This window comes from Solanum lycopersicum, mitochondrion (genome assembly GCF_036512215.1).
Source record: "Solanum lycopersicum bio-material TGRC:LA1421 mitochondrion, complete genome".
NCBI lineage: Eukaryota > Viridiplantae > Streptophyta > Magnoliopsida > Solanales > Solanaceae > Solanum > Solanum lycopersicum.
Window position 1 is genome coordinate 31,588 of NC_035963.1, and position 24,913 is coordinate 56,500.

At 43.9% G+C, this 24,913-nt stretch overlaps 4 protein-coding genes and 1 pseudogene across 4 annotated transcripts; 3 read left to right on the forward strand and 2 right to left on the reverse strand.

The window, feature by feature from the left end:
• Window positions 1–10,957: 10,957 nt before the first annotated feature.
• On the forward strand, window positions 10,958–11,506 carry rpl5 (ribosomal protein L5). Its single transcript has one exon. It carries the CDS (start codon window positions 10,958–10,960, stop codon window positions 11,504–11,506), a length of 549 nt encoding a protein of 182 aa, YP_009430446.1.
• Window position 11,507: 1 nt separating this feature from the next.
• Window positions 11,508–11,877, forward strand: rps14 (annotated as a pseudogene).
• Window positions 11,878–17,191: 5,314 nt separating this feature from the next.
• Window positions 17,192–17,788, reverse strand: atp4 (ATP synthase subunit 4). The gene has a single exon. It carries the CDS (start codon window positions 17,786–17,788, stop codon window positions 17,192–17,194), a length of 597 nt encoding a protein of 198 aa, YP_009430447.1.
• Window positions 17,789–17,976: 188 nt separating this feature from the next.
• Window positions 17,977–18,279, reverse strand: nad4L (NADH dehydrogenase subunit 4L). Its single transcript has one exon. It carries the CDS (start codon window positions 18,277–18,279, stop codon window positions 17,977–17,979), a length of 303 nt encoding a protein of 100 aa, YP_009430448.1.
• A 4,679-nt stretch (window positions 18,280–22,958) lies between these two features.
• Window positions 22,959–23,558, forward strand: rps1 (ribosomal protein S1). Its single transcript has one exon. The coding sequence runs from the start codon at window positions 22,959–22,961 to the stop codon at window positions 23,556–23,558; it is 600 nt and encodes a 199-aa protein (YP_009430449.1).
• Window positions 23,559–24,913: the final 1,355 nt, after the last annotated feature.

Below are 24,913 nucleotides of genomic sequence, written 5' to 3' on the forward strand. Positions count from 1 at the left end.
TCCGCCTTTCCCTTCTAGTCATGGTCACCATTTTGTTATCACCGCTACAGACTACTTCACCAAGTGGGTTGAAGCAATACCAATAGCCTTAAGATTAAGATTGGAAAGTCGCTTTTAAGCCCAAGTGCAACCAAACTAGCAGGAAATGAAAGCAGAAATGGATCTGTGTCACTGTCTGTATGCTTGTCTTCAAGAATCAATCAACCAAAGAAGCAATCAACAAATCAAGTTGAGGTATCAAAATCCTGCCTTCTTTCGTTTCGACCCTCATCTATGAGATGAGGAATCCCTCATAGCTAGATTCATCAGTAGCTTAGAAACTAGGAACTGGATGAGGGGAAGTCAATCTAATCTCGGCCTCGCCCATTCCATTACGGCATTCTCTTCTTGATCACCGGATATTGATAGAAAAACAGTCACACCAAAAGAAAGACGAAGGGGGAGCCCGCGGCAGGGGTTCCAAACCTAGGCTTAATGCCCCAACGAGCACAGTCAGAAGAGAAGCCTTTGGGCAACTCGATAGGAATCAGAGGAGAAAGATAGAGTCATTGCCGTTCTAACCGCTGTCAGAAGACGTGAAGTGAGGGCGTGGTTCAAGTCACATCGTATGCTCGTCTTCATAAAGGTTTGACTTTGATTGTTTGTTGCCAAAGAGAAGAGTTCATTGTTTAGGTCCTACTCTGGGTCTGTAGCTGACAGCGGCAGTGATTTTCTTATCGATTATTGTAGATTAATAAGACCCAAAACCGGTAGCGAATAGAATAAAGAAGTTGCTTCGCCGAATGCCGATTACTAGGTAAATCGCCCACTATATATAGCACCTATCGGACGGGGAAACTTTATTGAATTGAGTTCGGTGTAGAAGGTTCAAGCAAGGGATGTGGATTGAGTCCAAGTTCTGGAGAAAGAGGGGGCCTTTTTCATCTTTCCTACGATCAAATTCTTCATATCCGAAGCGCAGGAAGGATCTGACTAGAAAGTCGTCTTGCTGATGCGATAGTCCTCTGGGTATGGCCACATTCGTCTCGACAATAGGATAGGGAAAGAAAATCCATAGACGAGACCAACTGGGACCGAACCTTTCTATCTTCTTCTTTCTCTTTTTGTTCCCGCCTGCCGAGGACCTATGTTTCAATAACGATGAAGGGCTACTATACTAGAAGGGAAAGGGCTTCAGGAGAGATGGTTAGATTGGATGGGCGTAGTTGATCGATCGAACTACGATGATTGGAATGAAGACAGACAGACTTCCGTGCGAAAGACAGAACGGCAAAAATTCTTCTTGCATTTTTCCTAAACTTCGTCAAGCCTATCCGCTCATTTGTTCCAAACCAGAGTTTCTAGTTTCAAGATCGCGCTTTTAGTACGCGTGTGGTGAGATGTTCCAAGCCCGGTATCTACTGATTTTGCCATTCCTATGATTCAAAGGATTCACCAGCTATAGGGCAGTTAGCGCAGACATCAAGTAAGGGCTCGTAGGCTACTCATGCCAAATGAACATCCTATTTTTTTCAGGGGGAAGAGAAGAGCTCTAGGTCAAGCCTCTTATTCTATTTATTCTATTGGGTCTACCCGTCGGGCAGGTAAGCGAGACAGAAGTCTCATTGTTCGTGGTGTTGCAATGAATTCATTGGATGATAATAGCGTATAAAGATTTTCTTTCTACTTCCTCCTCTATCTAAGTGTCAAGTTTTAGCTCATAGGTGGTTCGTTTTGAAGTGACTTCATCTATATGTTTAACACATGCGTGTACTACTCGTTGTGTAGTCAAATTTCCTGTCAGTCACGATTGGCTTTGAATCAATATAAAGCTTAGTAGATCGTGAGTCTTGGTTCTTAGCGAAATGCTACGCGCTATCTTACATACGATGATTTAGATCACCAAAAAGGAATTCCAGTAATGTCGTACGGTCGAAAGACAATGTCATTGAAGGGCATAATATAGGACTGCTCACCTGCGTAAAGACATTGAATTTGTTCTCAGTGAAAGAGGTCTCGAGGAGAGGTACGAAGTCACTCGACTGAAAGGAGAGGAAGAAAAACCAAGCTCTGTCAGTCAGACCTCCTCAGAAGTACGTGATTTCGCCTTTCCAACCAATTGATGTAGGAAGAACCCTGGACCTATTCATTCCTTCTCAGACTCGCCTAGCGGTCTTTTTCATCTCGTAAAGCGGTATTTCTCTCTTTTATCATCTCTTCAAGGACATAGAGCTTCGGTTCCCCTTCTTCCTAATGGGCTACGAGGACCCTAGGACTGAGGACTCTTAGAAAGAAGGATTACCGTCTTGCGTACCGTACTGGCTTACCCTTATTAAGAACAGACTGGCTGACTTCCTGGCCTTTTTTATTCAAAGAAGGCAAAGAAGGAGAGGAAAGCACAGACGGGAAAGAAAGGGAAAGCTCCTACTCAAGTCATCGAGTGACATATAAAACAAGGAGACATCTTTATGCATGCGCAAAAGGCGATTAATCGAGATAGTGCAGAGGTGACAAAGCATGCATGAGGTTTCCTTCAATCTGGTGGTCCCAACAAAAAAAACATTAGAGCTCGCGGCCTCAGTTGGCAAAATCAGGGTTGTTGCCCCGTTGTGAAGACAACTGAATGCTATTGTTATTTATTTCACTTGAGATAGGCCTTCTTACCACTGCTTCTGCCTATTACTATTCTTTTGTTGTGCTTCCTGGACAAAAGCTGGTTAGCCTTTTTTTTACTTACAACTCAAGTAATATTAGCTATTTGTGTAAAGCAACGATTCGTCAACCCACTAGCTTTTTTAGTTGCTTATTTTTTCAGTTTGTATACGTCAGTCGGTTGCCTATATGCAAGATCTTCATTCCTTTCACCGGAGGTAGCACTAGTCAAAGAGGGAGACTCTGTTCAAAGCGGTATGGTTCTAGTTTTTATAAAAACTATAGCTTATCGCGAATCGCTTATACCCGTCCGTCCTGATAGTGAGCTCCTTTCAAAGTTGCAAACACAATCCCTAGTGTAAGTCGCAATCAACTTGATGCACTTTGTCGGACTAATGAGTATAGGACCTAATTAGGGGTGGTTGGCGCCTATATACCACTTCAAACGCTCTTTGTTTGGTTTCCGAATTTCAAGTGGTATTGTACCACTATTCTGCCCATGGTAACCAATGTTCCCATTCCTTTGGAATATCGCTTGTAAAGCATCCCAGGTAGTTCTCTAAGCACCGGTTAACCACCTCCCTCACTGTTTTGTTTGCATGAGATTCCACTTATTCTATGTCATTTTAAGCCTTAGGTAGTTGTTCCTCCCGCAGTTCTTTTCTTGGTCTGATAGTCTTGTTAACGCTTTCTAATCGACTTTCTATCTTGTACAGATCTTCCTTGCCTTTTCTTCCTCGTCCAGTGACGGATTTGCTCCCTCTTTCAGTAAGTCTTCTTCTTTAGTAAGAAGAGTACTGCCTAAAGCAATGTGAGTGAAAGTGTCTATATGGGAACCGGCCGTAAACTCCTTTTCTGGTGTAGATCCCCTTCCTTATGAATCAGTTCCCCGGGTACAAGGAATGAGTGCTCCTAATGTCTTTTCTCTCTTTCGGTCGAGTGAGTCACGTGCGTTCAAGTTAAAGCTAAAGAAGAGATAGTAACTCGACCTTAGGCAGAGGTTTGAAAACCATTCCATTGGGAGTTCCATCATTCAGACGGACAAGACAGATGGCGAGGCAAGAAGCCCCGCAAACGCAATTCAATAGGGAAGTGCGCTTTCCACCTAAGCTGGTGACTTTCCTTAGCCATTCATTGCGTCTTGAGCCACACCGTCCTCTAGCCCTGCCCCCTTTCCATAAGTAAATTCTCCTTCTAGTCTCTGACTACCTGATTCATTAGCCTACAAAAGGTTGCTGGCGCCAAAGGGCATGACAAGGAAGTCAGAAGCTCCATACCATACCTCGTGAGAGAAGTCGTCTTTGATTCATCCCCCTCTGCAATCCTGACTTCCCAGTACTCCGATCGGAGATCCTATTTTCTTTAGTAAAGAGCCTTGCTAGCGGATCAAAAGAGTGGGCGACAAGCAGAATGGAATAGTAGTTCCGAAAGGTCGCCTTATTGACTGCTAGGGAGTCTACCCACATTCGAAGAGTGCCCTGCTCTACGAAAGGAAAACGGGCTCGGGCGACAGATCAATAGTCGACTCAGGGTGGGTAGCAGTGGAGTCAAGAAGCCTGTCAAGAACATGAATCAGTTCGTTGGGGCTAAGACTTTTCTTCCTTCCTTCTCCAGGTTAGCTAGGTGATACGCCCCGAATCGTCCACCAAAGATGTCGCTAGATGGGGGTATCAGTTGAAGCCTAACTCTTTTTTCTGCCTTGGTCTAGCCTCCTTTCGTAAAGTTCGGAACGATAGAAGCTTTCATGGCTCCTTCCGGAAAGGGATCGTAATGTGAGCGAGTTTGAAGACTTCCGTCGAAGGCACTTTCGAACTGGCAAGACTCACAGCCCCTTTCTTTATGGAAGGAAGGAAGATAGGTCTAAGCTCGACCGGAAAGAAGATTCGCTCGCCCGAGACTCGACCCCCGATTTCCCATACTATTGAAACCAACAAGAAAAAGGACTTGCAAGGTCTTGCTTATCGACAATCCCACTAAGGCACCTACCCATACCTATAAGCCAAGCAACTAATAAGAAAACGAAAGGTACCTTTGTAGTAGAGCTCAACGCTTAGAAGTTAAGAAGTAAAGCACCTTCTATTGAGGAACTACTCCTAGCTAGCTCTACTTGAGAAATGAATAACTTAACCCTTTGCTTGCTACTATTTGTGCTGAGCAAGAGCTTGGGCTACGTCAAGTTAAGCCGTTGCGCGCTAGCAGTTACTCTTCAGAGATATGGAACTCCAAGCCGATCAACAGGCCCAAGGAGAGTTCAAGGACTTCTTGCTTCGTCAGATGCTTTCCCGGACAACTTTGTTAGCGCTTCACTGATTAGTGAATACTATATCTAACTACTGAACCTAGTGGCTTATCTCGTTCTAGTGACTTACCGTACGAGGAACAACAGAAACTTCCACTACAACTCCATCCATCGGCAAATATCCTGTACCGTGGCACGGAATTAGGAAATAGCAGCGGATCTTAGCTCTTTTCACGAATCCGCAGCAAGAAGACGCAGATATTTTCATGAAGAATAAGCTCTTAGATGTAGCATTACCGGACGTGAATCTAAAGGTTAGAACTAATAATCTAGCTCTTTGCAATAAGGGCTTTTTTCAGGACAAATGCCAAATGCAAAGAAAGCAGAAGATGCGGCTTAGCCAGCTCGCTCTAGTCCCCTACGATAAGGATGAGAAAAGGCCAAGGAGTGAATAGGAGGGAATAGGGGCATCAGTCTTAGCTCTTACTGTTCGAGAATCAACTGTACATGAATAGGCTCTTCCTTAGGCCTTCAAGGAGGAAGCGAGGGTGGGACAAGTGAATCCGATGTGAGGGAAGGATTGCTGCGTCAGTCGAAACTAGGGCTTATGCAATTGAATCAGAAATGCACATGTAAGATAAGAATGGAAGGAGACAGCCAAAGCAGGGATTGATCTATTCCAAAACCACTGGGCAGGGACCTATTCCTAAGCCATTTTCAGTAGACAGACAGGGAAAAGGACTAAAAACATTCTTCGCAAGATGAGAGCAAGCATTAGATGAAGCCGACTTTGTCCATCTCGCATATCAACTTCCTCTATCGATAGCGTAAAGCCGCCCAACACAGAGAACGAACATGGTCGGTAGGTAATTAATCTTCGTTTGGATAGCAGTACGATACACGCATCAAGATATGATCTTTGCTTTTCCATCCCTGGCATTCAAAAGAAAGGGGGGAAAGGGAGAGTGAAAAGCACCCTGTAGATAAAGATCGAGAGCCTGTGGACCGGGGTTGAACCATATCCCCCTTCTGTTAATCGAGAGTGTGACGAAGTGAACCGAAAATATTGTGCGGTAAACTGATGCTGTGAGGCGGAGATAGCTGCACTTCTTGTTCTTTTTTCCCTTCGATTCTTTAACGCTTCTTTCAGGTCTCGCTACCCCTGACCATAAGAAGAATGTTATACTATAAGAGCGAGGTGCAAGTGCTGCATAAAGTTCTGTTATCCGTTGTTCAAGCCTTTCTTTGAGCAGAGCGCTTTCTTTCCGGTCATTGGCAAGCGCAGATGGGCTTTCACACCCGCTTATGTTGTGGGTGGGATGAAGGCATCTATCTTATTATATTATATGGAAGAAGATCGTTAGATGGTTAGCGGCTAGAACAAAACAAGGGGCGTTGTATGGAGGTTTCCAAGCAGAGGTGCGAAGCAATTGAGATGCATATAGAATAGATGGTAGGGTTCCAAACCTCGCCTAGCACCGAAAGAGAAGGCCTTGTTCTGCAGGGTACGGCCCTGGACAGTGGAAAAATAGAATAAGATGGAGCCTACCTACTTGGTTCGGACGAAGTAGATAGATCAAAGGAATGGAATCCAGGTGGCTCTTATGCCACTTTTGATGGTCTCGGTTCGGACGAGATAGATGGAAAAGCATTAGGTCGATGGCCGGGGTAATTTCCTTCCCACTCCGAGGCATATTGATCTGGATCCCTGGGAACAGGTCTTAGAGAAGTAGATGGCTCGGCTCCACTGGGAGATGGGAAACTATATGCGGAGTTAGAGGCAGAGGGACTTGTACTTGGCTAACCGTCAGAGGGATGGTAAGTAGATTGTTCGATAGCTTACCCACGAAGATGGATTTTATTCTGGTCGGCCACCATAGTACTAAGACTGAAAGCCTGCTAGGCAGTCTACACAGAAGGGAAGTCACCAAACGTGGGAAAGAGTACCTTTTTCTTACTCGAAGGAACCGCTACCATAGGATTTAAGACAAGGATGCCTTATTGTTTGGACTTTCATTAAGGATAGACCTAGGATTGAAAGAGTCGCAATAGATGGATAGCATCTTCAAGGGATTGATGGCTTCTTCAGGAAAGGCTTGGCCTCCAGAAGATGAGGACTTTTTCGGAAGGATAGAGTCATTGTATTCCCGAGTACTGATTCTCTTTTAGGATGGTATTCTATTGAATGAAGGCTACCTTCTTACTTGGCAGGATGGGGTAGACAGATATAGTACGATTGGATTGATGGATGGTGCACTATCCTTCTCCCAATCATTTCTCAGCAAAACCAATGAGTACAACTTATTAAAGGGAAACTACGAAAAAGATCTTAGAGCTAGCTGTCTCAATCATCCACAGCTCCGGGATTAATGTGCTCTTTTTTATGCTGGAGTCATAGCTTATCTAAATTCTTATTCCCACCCCTACAAGGTCTTTAAATAAAATGAAGATAAGACGATAACTTATCGTCTGCATCTATAACTACTTCTGGTTTATATACACTGCTAAAAGGTTGAATTCCAAACGATTAGGTTAGGGCAGGGTGGAGTTCCTCTTTAGCACTGTTCTTTTAGGTGTAGTTCCGTCAAGGCGCCAAGATCAAACTCCGGCCGGGAGGGGCCGAAGACTTGATAGGTGTAGTGACTTAGATTCCATGGAGTACCGTCAGACTTTCATGTAGTTCCGTCTAATCAAGGTATAAAAGAAAAAGAAAAGCCGACCTTTTCTTTTCCACGCTTTTTTACATTTCAGTTCAGATACGTTGCTCGACTTGCGCCTTTGCACGCTCGACCGCTCCCCCATCCCGCCTGGCCCATTCTAGCGGGGAATAACCTCAATCCGTAGAAGCTGCATCCTCAAGGGCTGAGTGATTATGCCAGTGATCAAGATATCAACCACATAAATAGGTAGTAAAATGGTTATGGACCCACGATGACGAAAGGTAAGTGATGCGTCGGACTTAGAAAATCTTAGGCCAAACTAAATGTTGATCAGTGAAGACAAGAAAGCTTTTAAGTGTAGACGACTACTTGTACTTGAAATTCCATTCCTTTATCCGGTGGGAGGGTTTAGAGCCAGTTAAGCCAATAGCATATCTAGCAAAAGCTTCAGTAACACCAGCTACATCAGTAGATCATTGATTAGCATACCTCCTCTGAATAGTCTACGTGGACCCTAGTTTCTATTACTATTAATTCGAATTAATCCAGTAATGCATACAGCCTTTACTCTCTTAAAGAGCAGGAGGTTTAGCGTCAACTCATTCAATGAATGTTCTTTCATTCACCACACGGATGAATCCTACTCTGTATTTTCCAGCGGACAGTCATTTGTCTAAAGAGAATAGACGTATAGCAGCTCTCTCTCATAACAGAATGAAAGCAAGCAAGAACGAAATGAGCGCTTACCCTATCGACCGAAGCTACTATCCTAAAATAAGAAACTCCTAAATTAAAGAACTACAGGAAAGGTAATATACTGAGCTAGCCTCCCGTTATGCACCAATGTTTGAAGAGGACCGTTAACCTTTACCAAAAGAAAGAAGGGCTATTGGTCAGTTTCCTATAGTTGACCGATAGAGCTCGACCGATTGAGACAGGGCAGATGCGACCGATGGAAGGGATCTAATTTGAAGAAGGAAGTCATTTGTGGACTGATTCCGACCCTTTACCAGAAGACAAGAGATTCGCGGTATGGCTTCAGAAGAGGTATTCATTATACAGATATCGTTTAACGAATTGCCCGATTGCCGATTCACTGCGCCTACCTATCTTCAATCACCCAGGAATGTTCACTTGGCCGCCTACCAATGATGCCTTTCACTTTCAGACAGTTCCTCGCGCATGAAAGGACTTCACTTATAAAGTCAAGATAAGAAAGGATGGTCTACGATCAGGGAATGCCTTTTTTGTTAAAGAGAATTGGCCGCAGAGAGAGCGCCTATCTCTCATAAGAGAAGGAGAGCCACTTTTTTTTAGAGTATATTAATGAGTAGGACTGAAATTCCAAGCGCTCCTAGCTCAGAAACCACACACAGACAAACACATGGAGGCCCATAAAACCCAACAATAATAGACTAACAAATATACGTGACATACACTTCCTGTGTGAAGTTTTCATCTTAATGAATCAAAGCTCTTTGTAAAATGCTACTTTTCTTTCTGCAACAAGTAAGAGTACTTTTTCTTATCATACACCCTTATGAATGAATGAATCAAAAAAATGAGACTCCTAAACTGGCCCCCCTCCTCTGTTTCTTCAAAGACAGAGGTACACATCACAGGAAAAAACCCCAAAAACAGAAAGAGAAAGAAGTAAGTCAAAAAATAGGAAATACTGCTAGATGGCTACCAGATTAGCAGCAAAGTACGCTTTTAGTTCCTTTTGGCACAACAAAACAAGGTAGTAATACGGGAGAAGGTGGTCCAGTAATCTTCTCCAGCAGGGTGGCCATAGTGAGATAGAGTGGTGAAACTGGGTTCCGAATAAAAAAAAACAGAGCGAGCGGGGAAGGCAAAAGCTATGACATTGGAATCCGCTTCAAGGTAAGCCCCACTCCACTGAATTGGAGAATTCCAGAACACGTATCAGAGAGTGCTCCAATGGCAGTGGGGCACAATTGAGATAATTTCGACGATTAGAAAAGAAAAAGAAGAAGGTTAGTGTTCAATGAGCTCGAGATAGCTGCCTGATGAGAGGAAGGGACGCCGGGTACAATCTTTCTTTGGTTCCAGCCCCCCGGTTACACCAAAGCACACCAGTCAACACTGTACTATAGCGCTTACACCTGTGAGTTGGCAAAATAATATCGTATGTTAATAAAAGACCTGAGTTGGCGAAAAAAAAAAAAAAAAAAAAAGCTAACGCTAACTAAGTGTTTAGTTACCATGCCCAAAAGCCCCATGCCTTTCCTGGTTGGATAACCAAATCCAACCGGCGATTTCCTACAAGTTTCTCTTTTTTTTGGGGGAAGCTAAGAAAGGACAAAGAAAAATGAATATCATGTTTACACCGATCGGATTTCAAAAAGTCCTTCGACCCTTACCTTTTATTCATTCTATGATTCTCCTTTCTACCCTTGTTTTGACTACCTGTCTCCTGTCTCATTGGATTGGCTTTGATCCCTACCTTATTATAGAGAGGGTCAAAGGTTCTTTTTTACTCCATGCCTTACGTGCTCTTTTTAGGCTCTTTGGTTTGGAAATACCTATCCTTCTTCTTTCGCTCGTCGCTTTGGTAGGCGGTTGCAGCAGCTTTCAAATGGAGGATAATTCCGCTGGAGGAAGGGCGGTGGATTCAGGGTCGGGGTCGGATAATTGGCAAAAGTACCTCAACTTATCCGAGGAAAATGACTCCGCCGCATCAGCCTCTCCCCCGTCGTCCTCTTTTTTCAGAGGACTTTCGGACATGTCCCCTGCACCGGACCTTGGGGAGGAAGTGCAGCAAGTGAGCCCTACTCATTCCATTTCCCAAACGGATCTATGGAATTCACCTTCCTCGTCGGCTCCAACCCCAGGTCAGGATAATCAACCGCCCCTGATCCCAGAGCTCCACCCTCCGCTTCTCGATGACGACACCCGTCGAGCGGAGCTCGCGAGTAGGTTAAGAACCGTTTTATGGGGGAAAGCTTATAGGGAAGAAATGATAGACTCCGTTGTTGATACGCAAGTGCAGATTGAAAAACATATTCAAGCTGCACTTGTGGGACGGGACTATTCGGTTGAGTCTCTTCTTGCGAAGAGGCACCAGATCAGGGGGCTCATCTTCTCCCCAATGGGAGAAGCGCTTAGTGAAAGGACTTACGCTTTGCACCTGAAGGAGATTCTCCAGTTGGGTACAGTGCAAAGCCTTCCATTTCGGCGGGTTGAAAGGGCCATAAAGGACTTTAATCTCTTTCTTGAACTTGAAAGAGCGTAAATTCTGCCTTTTTTGATCCCAATTTCCCACTCTTTCTGTGAGGCAAAACCTCACCACACTACACTACACTTCGACACAAGAGAAGAGGACCGGGCGCTTTGTATCTTCGGGATAGGAGTTGGCGGTCTTCTTTAAGAGAACTTCAATCTAATACTCATTATGGATCAACTCATGTTTCCACTCTATTTTCATTACGAGGATGTATCACGTCAGGATCCGTTGCTCAAACCGAATCACGCCAACGTTATGGAAGTTCCTGGATCGTGTAAAATAATAGTAGTACCAAAGACAGCACCTTCTATCAAAAATGGAAAATTGGCTATGGAGATTCCGTGCGGCCAGAAATTAAAACAAAGGGCTTCAACAGGAAAGTCGTTTCGATCCAATCCATTCTTGGGGTCAAATAAAGACAAAAAAGGATATGTCAGTGACCTAGCACGACAAAGCACTCTCCGAGGGCATGGAATGTCACATTTTTTGGTCAGAATATCCACAGTAATGTCTCTGTTAGATTCTCCGCTCGAAATAAGGGAAAGGTCAATTCAATTCTCGATGGAAACGGAATTTTGCGAATTCTCCCCCGAACTGGAAGATCATTTCGAGATCTTCGAACATATTCGAGGGTTCAATGTTACTATTGTAACTTCGGCCAACACACAAGATGAGACTTTACCACCGTGGAGCGGCTTTTTGCAAAAAGATGAGGGGGAAACTCAGTAAGATGTCGGAGAAGCGAAATATACGAGATCACAAACGTAGATTGCTCGCGGCTAGGCTAAATATGAATTGAGACGAAAGCTTTATAAAGCCCTTTGTAAAGATCCCGATCTTCCTAGTGATATGCGGGACAAACATCGTTCTAAGTTGTCCAAGTTGCCAAGAAAGAGTTCCTTTGCACGAGTAAGAAACCGATGTATTTACACGGGTCGCCCTCGTTCCGTATATGAGTTCTTCCAAATTTCTCGTATCCTTTTTCGTGGATTAGCATCTCGAGGTCCTTTGATGGGCATAAAGAAATCGTCTTGGTAGCAACCACCAAACCAATAGAACAAGGGTTCGCTCCGCAGCAGGTCTACAAGCAAGGTAAGTAGGTCCATTACCAGCCGGCTCCGGACCGAAAAGACCTAACGGACTAATCCCTTATCTAGGATCGTAGATGCTAACGGGGCGGGAATCGAAGTGGGGGACCCCTCTACCGCCTGTGTCTATCTCCTGTCAAGTATGCTCCCCAGACATAGACTACGTACAGGGTAGTACTCTTGGAAAGATAGAATATCACCGCGTGAACATAACATGTAATGTTGTTACGAATGTAACTCCCGAAGGATCGACCACTATTCTAAATATAGTAAGGCGGAGAACTGTTGTTCAGTGGAGCGCCGGAGTGCGGAGGTTGTTCCCATCATTGAAGTCAGGGTGTGGGACTGAGCCTTCCGAATGAGAAAGAAGAAAAGTGCTTAGTTTCGTTGGAAAAACCAACGCAAATATCATATTGACTTTCTCTCGCCCTACTTCTAAAGATAGATAGAAAGGGTTGGAGAGAATTTCAGAAAGTCATTCTCTCCTTTCTAAAGCTGCGCAAGGCGGCCCCCCCAGAACAAAGCCCACCCCTCTTTTCCCCCCTTTAATGAAGGACCCTCGCCTCGCTTCCTATTCATTTGTGGGTCTGGACCCTATTTTTTTTTTTCAATTTCGAGAAGAATGGGAAATTTTTCTCGCAGACAACGGTGCTCTGGTCGAAAATTTGGGGATCAATAAAATAACAACACCCACCTAACCTAATTAATGTGGTGTGGAAGGGCAAGCGATAGAAAAGTCCCTCGCGCGAACTACTACTACTAGAAAATGGTGAGACCATTAGTGAAAGAAGGACCAAACCAAGGAGGATCCTCGAATCCTGATCAAGCCCCTGAAGCTGGAAGATTGCGCATCCGATCATCGAGCGGCGCAGGTACACTCTTTCCTTTTTTTTATCCCACCTGATGATTCAACTGATTTTTTTCAAGCAATCGCAGCTACTTTCTTTCTCTTCCACTGCCTTCCCACGGACAACATAAAGCACCAACAGCGTCCGAGATTACTAGATAGAGGAGAGACCTGTACTGAAAGTTGAAAGTAAGAAAGCTTAGTTAAATGAAAGTTCTTTCAACATTTGTATCTGCCTTTCTCATAAAGAGAACAGAACTTCCTCCCGTGTGGAAGTCTGTCTTTATTCGCTGCTCCTGCTCGTCAAGTAGGCGCTTTATGCTCTGCTCTTCCAGTTAAAGTCAAGCTCCGGGTTTTTGCTCTAGTCAAAGTTCTATCTGGCTTTCCGCTGGGAAAGTAAGAGACGAGTATAGTTGCGAACCTGGAAGCCTGCTGAAAAGGGCTTCTCTTTCTAGTTCGAGAAGTTTTAAATAAAGCAAAAAGCTTTTTTCAGATGAATGGCTTGATTCTACTTCTTTCACTTTCTTTAGCTATTGTTCACTAGTCTAACAAAATAATAGTTATATATATATATATATTTCCTCTCTTTATCTTATCCTTACCTTAATAAAGGAACTTAATAACTAAACTTCCCCCTTGTCTTTATCCTCTTGTTCTGAGCCTGCCACCTATCGAGCCGAACAGAGCCTTTCGCCTTAGGCGCGATAGCTTCACTCTTAACCCGCATTATCTGAGAAAAGCATAGAAACAATTCCCTCATCCCGACTCAGCTTCTCTCTCCGATACAGGAAATCTAACAATTCCTATTCTTACTAACCTTTTTGCCTAGCGTCTTTCCGATATATTGAATTATCATCCCTAATCTACGATAGCGTGATGCCACCAACAGTCGATTTATTAGACTGCTCCCCTTAATTGAATCTCCAGGCCTGCCAAAGACTGCCCACTTACAAAAATGGCCTAAGCCTATGCCAATGGACTCATGACATCCATGCACTGAGTCGTCAAATGACGCACGTTAAGAAGACCCAAGCCTACATGCACGGGCCCATCCCACAAAGTCCTACAAATGAAGACTCGGGCCTGTCAAGCCTGCTTTCCTCGATCCAAGCCCGGTGAAAAAAAAAAGCATAAGAAGAGTCCGATAATGGCCGGTCTTTAAAGGCCCTTAAGAAAGAGGCTTAAGTCATCGATTCCAATCCGATAACGCTTTTCTTTTTATTGGTATGCCGCTCCGCGTCCGCGAGCAAGGAGCGAGCTAAGTAAATCTTACCTGAAAATGAGTGAGATTCGATTCTTTTTCCTTTGTCCTTTTTGTTTTGTCATTTTCTTTTCTCTATGATCCCAATTATTATATAATAGAAACTATAAGAATCCCAAAACATCACATAATACGTAAAAAAAAAATAGAGTCTCAATTTTTTTTTTTTCAATTTCTAAACAACTATCGTTTGTGAATGTAGGTTGTGTCGGGGATATACTGTGGCTAGTAAGTCATTTCGTTTGCATTTTCTTCAACGAGACCGAAAACACAGCAATGATTTGTTTTATGGACAGTTATATTATTTCCAGCCCAAATGAGGTAGTGCCTAATGTCACCGGGAGCGAGTTGGTAGGGGGGCCTGAGATCTTGAGAATGGATCAAGGAAATCCTGATGCTCCGCCAGCCATTCCTCATGCTGAACAGGCTATGGGGGATCTGGATCTAGCCTTGCGATTGGGGCCGCCGAGCCCAACAAAAGAGGCTCTCGAAAGAGAGCTTTCGACCTTTCTTTCTTCCTTTGGAAATAGGGAAGTTAGAAGGGATGTCTTGGAAGGGACAATAAGGAAACTCGACTTGAACAGCGCGTCCCCAGAAAAGCTTTTTTTTGAGGATCCGACAACTTATGCAGGAACTTTCCAACAGACCGGTTGCTGCTTCCACAGCTAAGAAGGCTTTATTGAAAGCTTTAAAAGAGTGGGAGAAAGGGGACGCATGAGCGTTGGATAATGGAAAGAAGGTAGAATTGCTCGGGACCCCTAGTGATCGATTCTTTTTCTTTTATATAGGTAGGGTTGGGCAGCGACTCTACTCCTTGAAGTGAAGAATCGAAAGTCGTCGTTCGTTAGACAAGGCCCACGTGCTGTGCATCTCAGGTGTTCTGCTCGTGGGGAGAGGGATGCGGGAAAGTGGGGTCCTCTCACCTGTGCTCACTTCCGTTTTAGAAGTCAGATTGGATTTCCAATTGGTGCTCAACAGAAGGGTTCCAAACCTCTGAAAGGCGAGGCAGATTTAACGCTACGCCCTTCCCTTAGCGCCTCCCTCTAGGCGGGGCTCACAACCAAAGGATGCACGGGGTGAAGTTGCCACCATGAACTAAGGATTGGAAGGGTTGAGGATAGAGTTTCTTTTTCATTTCCAGGGTAGTTGGCAAGAGCTATAGCAGCTTACGATGCAGTTGATTCGGAAACATACGCCAGGGCGGTTGGGTGGGGAGTCAGATCAGGCCAACGGTCCTGCTCCGCTTTATACTAAGAGAGTTTGGTTGGGTCTGACTCCGTTATAGGGCTAGTACGCCGAGCAGCTTCGAATTCTGCTGTGCCGGTGCACAAAGCAAGCACACAAGGACTGCGTAAATCTTTGGTCTGTCTATCATTGCCCATGTTGGGCTGACTCCTTTTTTTAGGCAAGAAGACCACTAGTTGAATTATTAAACTATTAAGACTAACTGAAAAAAGGGTACTACTCTTCTTCCTCCACTACTGATATTGACTGACCTGTTGATAGGATAGCAGGGAAAGTTGAGAGTATATCCGGAGAAAGAAAAAAACCTTTTCAGGATGAGACTACGAACCCTAATGGAGCCAATGAGAAAGCAGTTGCAGGCCAGTGTAGGCTTGCTCCGCACAGGTTACATCTGGGCCTTATATTGATATTCTTTTCAATTCATTTGGAAATTTCTTCGGTCCGGGGTACCGCGCAATCCGTTTAGATCTATTTCAGTTGCCAATGAAATGGAATACGGGGGACTCTCCGTCTAAGTGGTTAATCCGACGAGTCAATTCTCAATGCGATGCATCCGTGAAATGGGACGGAGATCTGCCCGAACTTAGTCCAGTCCTATTAAAGATGGGGGCGAATCAAGCAACTCTTATAGATAGATGGGATAGGAAGGAAGAACCACTGATAGCATTTGCAGCTGCTTCTTTCCGATCGATATACAAGCAGTTGGGCGCGAAGCTTTCTTCGTGAAAAAGCTCGTCCTTGTCAATATAGGACTGTCTTTCATTCTGCTTTTACTTATTTTTTGGAAATCTATCATTTTCCAAATTTTTTCATTGTCTTTAGTACGATCTGGCTTCACACCTCTCGCCTATCGGAACACCAACCCAATCTTGAAAGCTGAAGTGGGTTTGGGGAATGGAAGAACAAGAACATCTTCTTTACCACCAAAAATGGTAACATAAGACCCTTCTTCACTCATGCTTGTCATCTGCTCGTGAATACCGTCCAGTCAAGTCTTTGTTCTTTTATTCTTAAATATGGGTGCTAACCAGATTCCCCATGTTATATGCGAGGTCAATAAAATTCTCCAGAGAGTGAGTTTCTGATCATAATGACCACCTAAAGTTGGATTTCCAGTTGTAGTTTTTAGTTTGGGGTGCCAATAGTAGCATAGTTGCTTAGTCGTCCTTCCTCTTACGTATTACAATATAGGTGCTTTGAATGCTGCCTTTAGCGGAAAACGGACTTAATGGACAAATAAGGGATAGGCAAGAATCTGTTCTTGAACTCTAGAGAACAGGCGGAAAGAGGTTCATCAGAGTGATAGGGAAAGCTTATAGAGGGGGGGTCTTACTACGACAAGTGAAGCCAGGGTTCCCTTTGTTCGGTGTCCGGGGAAGAGAAAGGAATCTATTCGGGAAGCGCTTACCAGCCCCTTTACCGATACCAAGGGGAAGCAGGAATTAGACCAATAGGGCACTGCTCTCCGCCTGTCGTAACAACAACAAAAGTCCATACCGGAATTTCATTACCTTATTCCTTAAACCCTAAAACGGAGACATTGGTACAACAGGAGGCTCGAGAGACCTCGAGCGTAATATACGCTACCCTCGGAGAGACTTTAGCCACATCTTAACCCGAATGAGGCGATCAAGAAAGTCGTGGGCCTCGTAGTACCCGCATACGACAGCTCTGTGGAGCCTTTCGGGTCGAAAACCTGTTCGACGTCAGAACCGATCTCAAAACCCTAATATCACCGTCTTCAGAGAAAGGACTTTCTCTATATCTATATCTATGCAACTAGTTCTTTCACTTGCTTCCAAATCCATCCATCTTACTTACTCAAAAGCTTTGAATATTCTACTCGAAATCTTGCTTCTAGCTTTGGGCACCTCTGACATAAACAGAAATAGCGTATATACAAGGCTAGCCCTTTCTCTCAAGCGTCTTGGTATTGGATCCGCTCTTCTGTTAACATGAACATGAATTAGATTCTATTCTAATTCTTTATTCTTAAGAGAATCCCCCACCCGAACCATTCTTAAGACCACCAAGCTCTCTCGAATGAATTCTACTCTTTCTGCTTTCGAGCTACACCGGGGGCAAAATCTTTTCCCCACTAAGACGTGCATCTTTATGGCTATATCGTCCTGAAGACGGATGCGACGGGAAGAAGTGGCATTTGGAAGTGTTGCTGACTTAACATTTAGGTTTCGGCATAACAAAGCTTGCACTGTCTTTTCGCACTTAGGCGCACAGCGTGCCATTGGTAATGATTCTACTACGGTGCCACAAATTCGCAAGCTGATCCTAAGTAATCGTTGTTGTTCATTGGATTCCGGAGGAACTACTTCGTTAGGATTGGGGAATTGCTGCGATTCTTCCTGAATAGCCTGGATTCTCCCGTCGAGAGTCACTTTGAAAGTATTACCTAAACTCTTCCGACTGAATATGATAAAGCCTATAAAACATAGAGCTACTATCATTTCTTCATTATAAATTGAGATCTTCTTCGAACTTGATGCACAAATAGATAGAATAGCAGCAAATAGCATCTTTCTAGCCTGCATATTCGTGGAACTCAATCTCATTTAGAAAGCCTGATCTCTATCTTTCAGCAACTGAACGGGAAGTGGTTTAAGAATAAGAAAGGACTTTAGAATCGGATGCGCTCGCCCAGCGAGAAAGGCCCTGACCCTGCCAACCAAGTATCAAAAAGAAAGAAGAGAAAGAAAGGAGAAGAGAACTTCGTATTTTGGTAACTCTCTAGGAGTCATCTTTAACCTTGAATGCTATTAATAGATTCTACAGCAATAGTCCCTCGGACTCGGAAAGTAATAACGAAAATAGCTAACCCAATAGCAGATTCCGCAGCTGCCACCGTTGGAACCAATGAAGCAAATGATTGACCCATCATATCATCCGAAGAAACAGAAAATACCAAAAAGTTCGAATTCACAGCTAATAACATTGATTCAATTGGCATTGACATAATAGGAATATTTCGTCTATTAAGGAGGATTCCCCGAATACCTGAAATAGAGATAATCATAGAAAATGTGAAATATTTGATAGGATCCATTTCGGGAACGTAGAATGTAAGAGAAATTCAAATGTGAAACAATAGGTGAGCTCTTCTACTTGAAATATCCATTAATTATGGATATGGAAGAAATATTCTTTTTCATTTTTTTAGTAACAAAATAAAAGAAAAGTAGGACCAAACTGAGAGTTAGTAGCATAAAAAAAGATGGATTTGTGAATGAAAAATAGAAGTTTCCAATAGGAAAATCCATCAATGGCACAATCTCAAATTGTTCAGGTGGGCCACTTATTTCTAATTGTGAAAATGGGCCACTTATTTCTAATTGTTCAGGTGGGCTGGAGACGAGATCTTTCACTAGATCCACTTGTTCAGGTGGGCCACTTAGATCTAATTGTTCAGTTTGGTCACTTATTTCTAATTGTTCAGTTTGGTCGGGGTCGTCTGTACGCGCGTCTTTCTTTGGCTTTTTAAAGATATCCTCCGCCCGTCCCCCTATACTGTAATAATATTTCAATGCGCGTAGTATATAGTCGCTCTCCCTCTCGTAACGGCCTCGTACAGGGAAACCTCTTTTGGCAGTCTCGATAACAATAGGCTCTCCTAATTTCTCCTCTATCTTCTCGATAACTGGGCGAGGTTTAAGGACTGGAAAGCCCTTGGTCCCACAACTCTCAATAAAAGTCGTGTAGTTAAAAGGTTCGGTCGATTGAGAAGGACTGGCGGCGAAATCTTCATAAATAGTAGACAGTCTTCCTTTAAAAATAGAAGAGAAGGGTCTTTTACTTTTATTGGGCATTCTTGATTGATTGAGACAAAAAGATTCCCTCAATACAGCTTCACTCCGTCAAACCTGTACGAGTAGTGAAGAGGTATAGATTTAGTTGGTTGTTGACCAACGGAAAGCATGGGATCAAAAAAGGCAGAATTTACGCAATTTCTTTTCTTTTTTAAATCTCTTTCTTTTTTTTCCCCAACGACAAAGGAACTTACGGGCGGGGCATTTTCGGGGGCTAGCCCGCTTCCCACCATTACTCAATAGGGCAATTCCTCGCACATAATTAAGGGAGCCATTGAAAGGTGACTAAAACACCAGAAACGGGGACTACCCGAGCTAATGATAGAGGCAAGAACACTTTCCGGCCAAGTCCCATTAATTGATCATAACGATATCGTGGAAATGCTGCACGGACCCATATATATAGGAACAGAAAAAGAATCACCTTGATACTAAACCAGATCGAGCCCGGGATCTTCTTGGAAATGGGAAGATCTAGGATAGGCGGCCAACCTCCTGGAGAGAGCGATGTGCATAGACCAGGTGAGTAGGGATGCAGCTCCGTGGACCGCTCGTCGGGCCTGATAGGTGGTGGTATCACACCCTTCTCAAAGGAACCGTACGTGACACTCTCGCGTCATACGGCTCCGTCCCGGAAGCAGGACCTTCCCTTTCCTTTGACCAACGGGCCCCCAAACCTTTCTTATTTCGTGCCGAACCGGGTCTCCATCTTCGAACTTCCCGTTCGATGAGACCCCACCCCAGGTCTCGCTGTTTCCGTTTTCTAGGTCACGCCTTAACCTCGTTAGAAAGCGGAGTTGGCTAGCTGCCGGCATATCTTTTACGTTACCGGCCACATAGTCCGCAGCGTCTTTCACTGCATCGCATTTGCCGGGGCTGAATCCCCTTTCTTGAGCGATCGCCTTCGCTCGTTGGCAGAACGCCTTGATGCGTGCGTCTAGTTTGTTGGGGTGACACTCCGCCTCTTTATACTCTTAGGAGGCGAGAAACTCCCGTTCCCTTCTCCTTCCTTACTCTTCCGAGGATGGTTCAGGGGGAGCCGGTTCCGCCTCCGGCTGAGGAGGGAAATTTCAATCGATAGGCGGTAGCTTCGACGAGCTGGGACGTGGAAGTGAAAACCCTAAACTTGAAACCCTACCCTTCTTTGCTACTCACTATCTAAGGGGCAAATCCGAAGTCGGTTCTCAAGGCCCGGAAGCTCGGGGATTGAATACCCCTATGTTCCAAGTGACTAGCTTGGCTGGTGATGCGTTCACCCACTTGCACGCTTCCTTGCAAGCACGAAATCCTTAGTTCGCCCGCTACCACACGGGCCGGTGTACTCTTATCGCTAACCCCGAGAGAGGCTATACTCTAAGAGCCAACCGACTCATTATCCCTGGACGCAAGGATTAAGAAATAGCGATGTATCAGGGGCTGAGCGTACCTTCCGCTCAGGAACAAGAAATGGAGCTATTAAGTTAAGGTGCCGCTTTCCTTTTTCTAGCCCTTCTTTGGGTTCCCTATCGATGCGTGTATGCCTTCGTCGAAGAAAGAGGGGAATCACAAGAAATTTTCATACAACTAGGCCTAATTCCATCGATGAATCATTCGAGAACGAATTTTGCGAGACTAATCTAATCTTATTCAACCTTAGATGGGAATTAGGGCGAAGCCTGGGGCGGTCTCTGCCTTCTTAACACGCGGCACACCAACTTGAAGTCTGATTTGAAAATCTCTCTCTACCTTCACAAAACTTCTCGCGCCCTTCTCGTAGTTTTGACTTGCTCTTAGGTAGGCTACCGTTGACCGGCTTCGCGAGACCATTTCGGTCTACACACACATGGGTGGCTAAGCGCTATTGGGCGGAGCTTTCTCTCAATCCAAGCTAACTAATAGAAGAAAAGAGAAGAAAGGAAGATCTTATAAGGGACTCACCCCATCTTTACATAAGCTATTTCTTGAACGGAAAAAATAGATGCTTTCATGGACTACTTTGACTTTAGGGATTTGCTTCATCATTAGCTAAAGAAGAGAGACAAGGGGGAAGCTCAGTCTAATTGTCCGAAGTGATTCTTTCTTGATTGGATGCCAGCTTTCTCTTAATTCGTGCACTTACATACAAATCTATAGGTAGTTCATCTCCTTCTAAGAAAAATATCCAAAGTTTTCATTTTTGATCGAATTCCGTCTAGTAAGCCTCGAGATCTTACAGATGCTGTTGAGAATCGTCATTAACCAATCATGTATCGGACGCACCATCCCTTGAAGTAAGTAAAGGGCGCAAAGATGCGGATTTGACCCGCACCCCCTTTCTTTTTCTTTTTTCGATTTTTCGTTTTAGAATAGAGAAAGAGTCGAAACTAAGGGTACGCTCTCTAGAAGATTTGCTCGGAGCTTTTTGGTCGCCTGCTATCTTATCTTGAAACCTCTTTGCACAAAAAGAGACTGAGATGACGAAGTGGATGCGCCTTGATTTCCTCCAACTCCTTACTTAATGCCGCAATGGAGTCCTCACCCCTGCCTTTAGAAGAGAAAGCCTTCATACTATATTCGACTTGCATGTGTTAAGCATATAACCTTTCATCACATTCAGTCGACTTTCAATTCAATCTCTGAGGAAGAGAAAGATATAGTTTATATACAGAAGAAACCTAGTTTTGAGTTCTATTAAGGACCCGAAGAAGACAGGAGAACTGGGCATTCACAAGACTGCTTTGATTCTCATCATGATACATTCTTGTAGTAAGCGGGTGGTTGATAAACACGTATTATTGGGGGGGGGCAGCAGGCAATGGATACCGTTCTCGCACCCGAGCCTGCAGTTGGTAGGTCAAATCCCTCTGTCCAAGTGATTGAGTTGAAGCTTTGGGCATAGAGCGGAGCGAGCCCGGGGAGAGGAGTAGAGTCCAGCAACATTGAGCCCCAAAATAGAGTTTCTATTCAAATCCCTACTCAACACGGTGCCTTAAGGAGAATCCGAAGCCGGTTGCTAGCGGAAGTAGCGCGACAAAGAGCAAAGCGGAGCATTCACAAAGAAATGGTGTAAGCAGAAGGGAAGGCGCAACGGTTAGCGACTGCCCGAGGAGTGATCCCTCTCTTATTTTCCCTTTTTTTAAGATAAGAAAAGAGACAATAAGCCCGTCAACATTGAAGCTTCCGCTTTTGGCAGCTGTTAGGCAAGTGATACCGTACGCCGCAAGTCCGCACCTATATAGTGAGGGTGCGTTAAGGCGAGTTGATGAGCTAATACGGCTGGCTTACTTTTCATATGTATGTGGATGTGGAGGGAACCTGGCGTTAAGCACTGGGGCCAGCCACAAAGGAATAGGTTTGAATGTTGATATATACCGTCTTTCAGCTGACCTTTCCAAACCATGCTTCGCAATCAAGCTAGAAAAAGACTAAGCAAGTGCTGTCCTAATGAAATGGCGGATAGTTTAGTATAACATTCATTCCTGACCGCCGCTGCCTGCTTAAGACTAAAAGCTAGTAGTGAGACTTCTATTCTTCCGCCCTATCTAGTAAGAGCCTCTAAAGCTATGTTTGGCGTAATCAATATAATAGTTGGGCTCGGCTTTACTGAAGAAGAAGGGGCGAAGTCTCAACTACCAGACTACTACTATACCAAACGCACTCCACGAGTGGATTAGTTGAGTGACTAGACTGATACTCTAAACGAGACCAATACTATCAAAAAGAAAGTAGCAAAAATCATAAGAGAAGAAAAGCAAGTCAAGCAGTATGCCTGGTTCACCAGGTTCTACCACTGCAGGGCCCAATCATAGTCAAAAGCGGAAAAGAGAGGATTTGCAAGAAAAAGTCGAATAGACTGACCTACGAGCATAAGAAAGAAGAGGAAATCGAATTATGTATGATGAGCTTGAGTCGAGTCACAAAAAGGGCTATGATGAGCTTGAGTCGAGTCACAAAAAAGGGTATGATGAGCTTGAGTCGATTATTTCCAAGATCGAATTCCAGTTTTTTCTTATGTAGTGGAAACGCCCTACAATCTGAAGTTTTACGCTTCAGGCAAGAAATGTTCTTGGTGGATGCAGGACTTGGGACCCCCAGAATTTGTATGCAAGATGAGCTTACAGGGGTGCCAATCAACCGAGCCACCAGGTTTGAGAATAGGGTGGGATTCCTGGATCTAGTGGCCGGTGAATCACTGATCAAAGAGCAGATTTTGGAGAGATTCTTCATCGATCTAGTGGCCGGTGAATCACTGATCAAAGAGCGAGCAGCCGCCAGGTTTAATGATTTGGTGGGATCTACAGATGTAGTGGCTGGTGAACCGCTTCTTCTTCTTCCACGAAGATTCAGACAAAACCGAGCTTGGATGGAACTGAACAAGATTGAGCGAACGAAGGCAAAGATCAAAGGCTTTATTATTGAGAAAGTAAAAGGAGGTTATTCAGTAGCCATCGCAGGTTTCATTACTTTTCTTCCATTCCGCCGCAGAAGGAAAAGGATATTGAATAATCAATTCACCGTTGAAAACATTAACCCCAAAAAGAAGAATATTGTGGTCTTCTAACAAAAAAAGAAGAATATTCTGGTCTTTGAAGGAATGAAAAAAAGGAGAGACTGGTAGAGCTCCTCTTTGTCAGCGGCAGCATTATCCCTTCTATCTATCAACCATTTCATTATGGAACTTTCTCCCCACAACAATCATTTTGAAAATAATGTGCAATTCATAGCCCTCGATGATCGGGCAAATGTTATGGAAAATTTCTGTGATCAAGTATCTAGAAACATGGATGCAACTGGTCTTCAGTTGCCACCAGCATGGACGTCGGTAAGAGAGCTTGCCGAGCATGTCTGGCATGTTAATGATGAAGAACTTGTGACTATTCCTTATGTCATCCATCTCACAAATGAACTGGCCCGTGAGGACTTTCAAAGTGGGTGTGTATGGCAGGAATTTGTTGATGAGTTGGAATTGATTGTCCACAGTCCCACCTGAACAATTTGAGATTGTGCCATTGATGGATTTTCCTATTGGAAACTTCTATTTTTCATTCACAAATCCATCTTTTTTTATGCTACTAACTCTCAGTTTGGTCCTACTTTTCTTTTATTTTGTTACTAAAAAAATGAAAAAGAATAAAGAAAATGGCATGGGTTTGGGAGCCAAGCCGAAGCCTCCACCGCAGCTTCAACTGCAAAAAAAATAATTCGAAAGACCCCGATCCTTATTTTCGTTTTTTCTTTACTCTTTCTCATTATCACAGTAGTTTTGATAAGAAGAAGAAGAAAAAAAAGTCTGATTCTATTTTACATTATGTGTTTCCTCCTTTCCCTTTTTAGTTGCCTTTTGAGATTCTTCATTATGGACTTTTTTTGGCTTTTCTAGCACTCCCCACAGCCTTTATCTTATTTGTATCGTCGAATGAAAGTGATAATTCGACTAGAGAATCAGGAAGTCTTCCCCGCCTGGAATCTGAATCGAGTTCGGAATCACTCTAAACTTTTAGAAACGTTATTGGCGCGGAGAATGAGGCGGAAATATATCGGCGTATAAGACTCTTGGAGAATGGTACGTACTATAATCTACCGCCTCAGAACACTCCGGGAGACTATGCTGCCCTTGTTCGCGAAAATGCGCCACATTTATCTATCTTTATCGCCGAATTGAAATTTTCTTTCTTTGATCAAGAGTATTTCGAACTTCAAGTATTAGAGAGAAAGGGCCTTGTCCAAGACAAACTCCTTAACTTAATGCTTGAAGAAGAGAATCTTTCCTCTATTATTATATTAATGAATCCCCTTACTCAAACATAAGAAAGGAGGCTTATCACTTTCTTGAAGACAAGCTTCAGCCTGTTGGCGATCCACGCCATGCTTTTGAGCGAAATCTTCTTGAGGGGAGTCTTCGCTTTTTTTTTACAG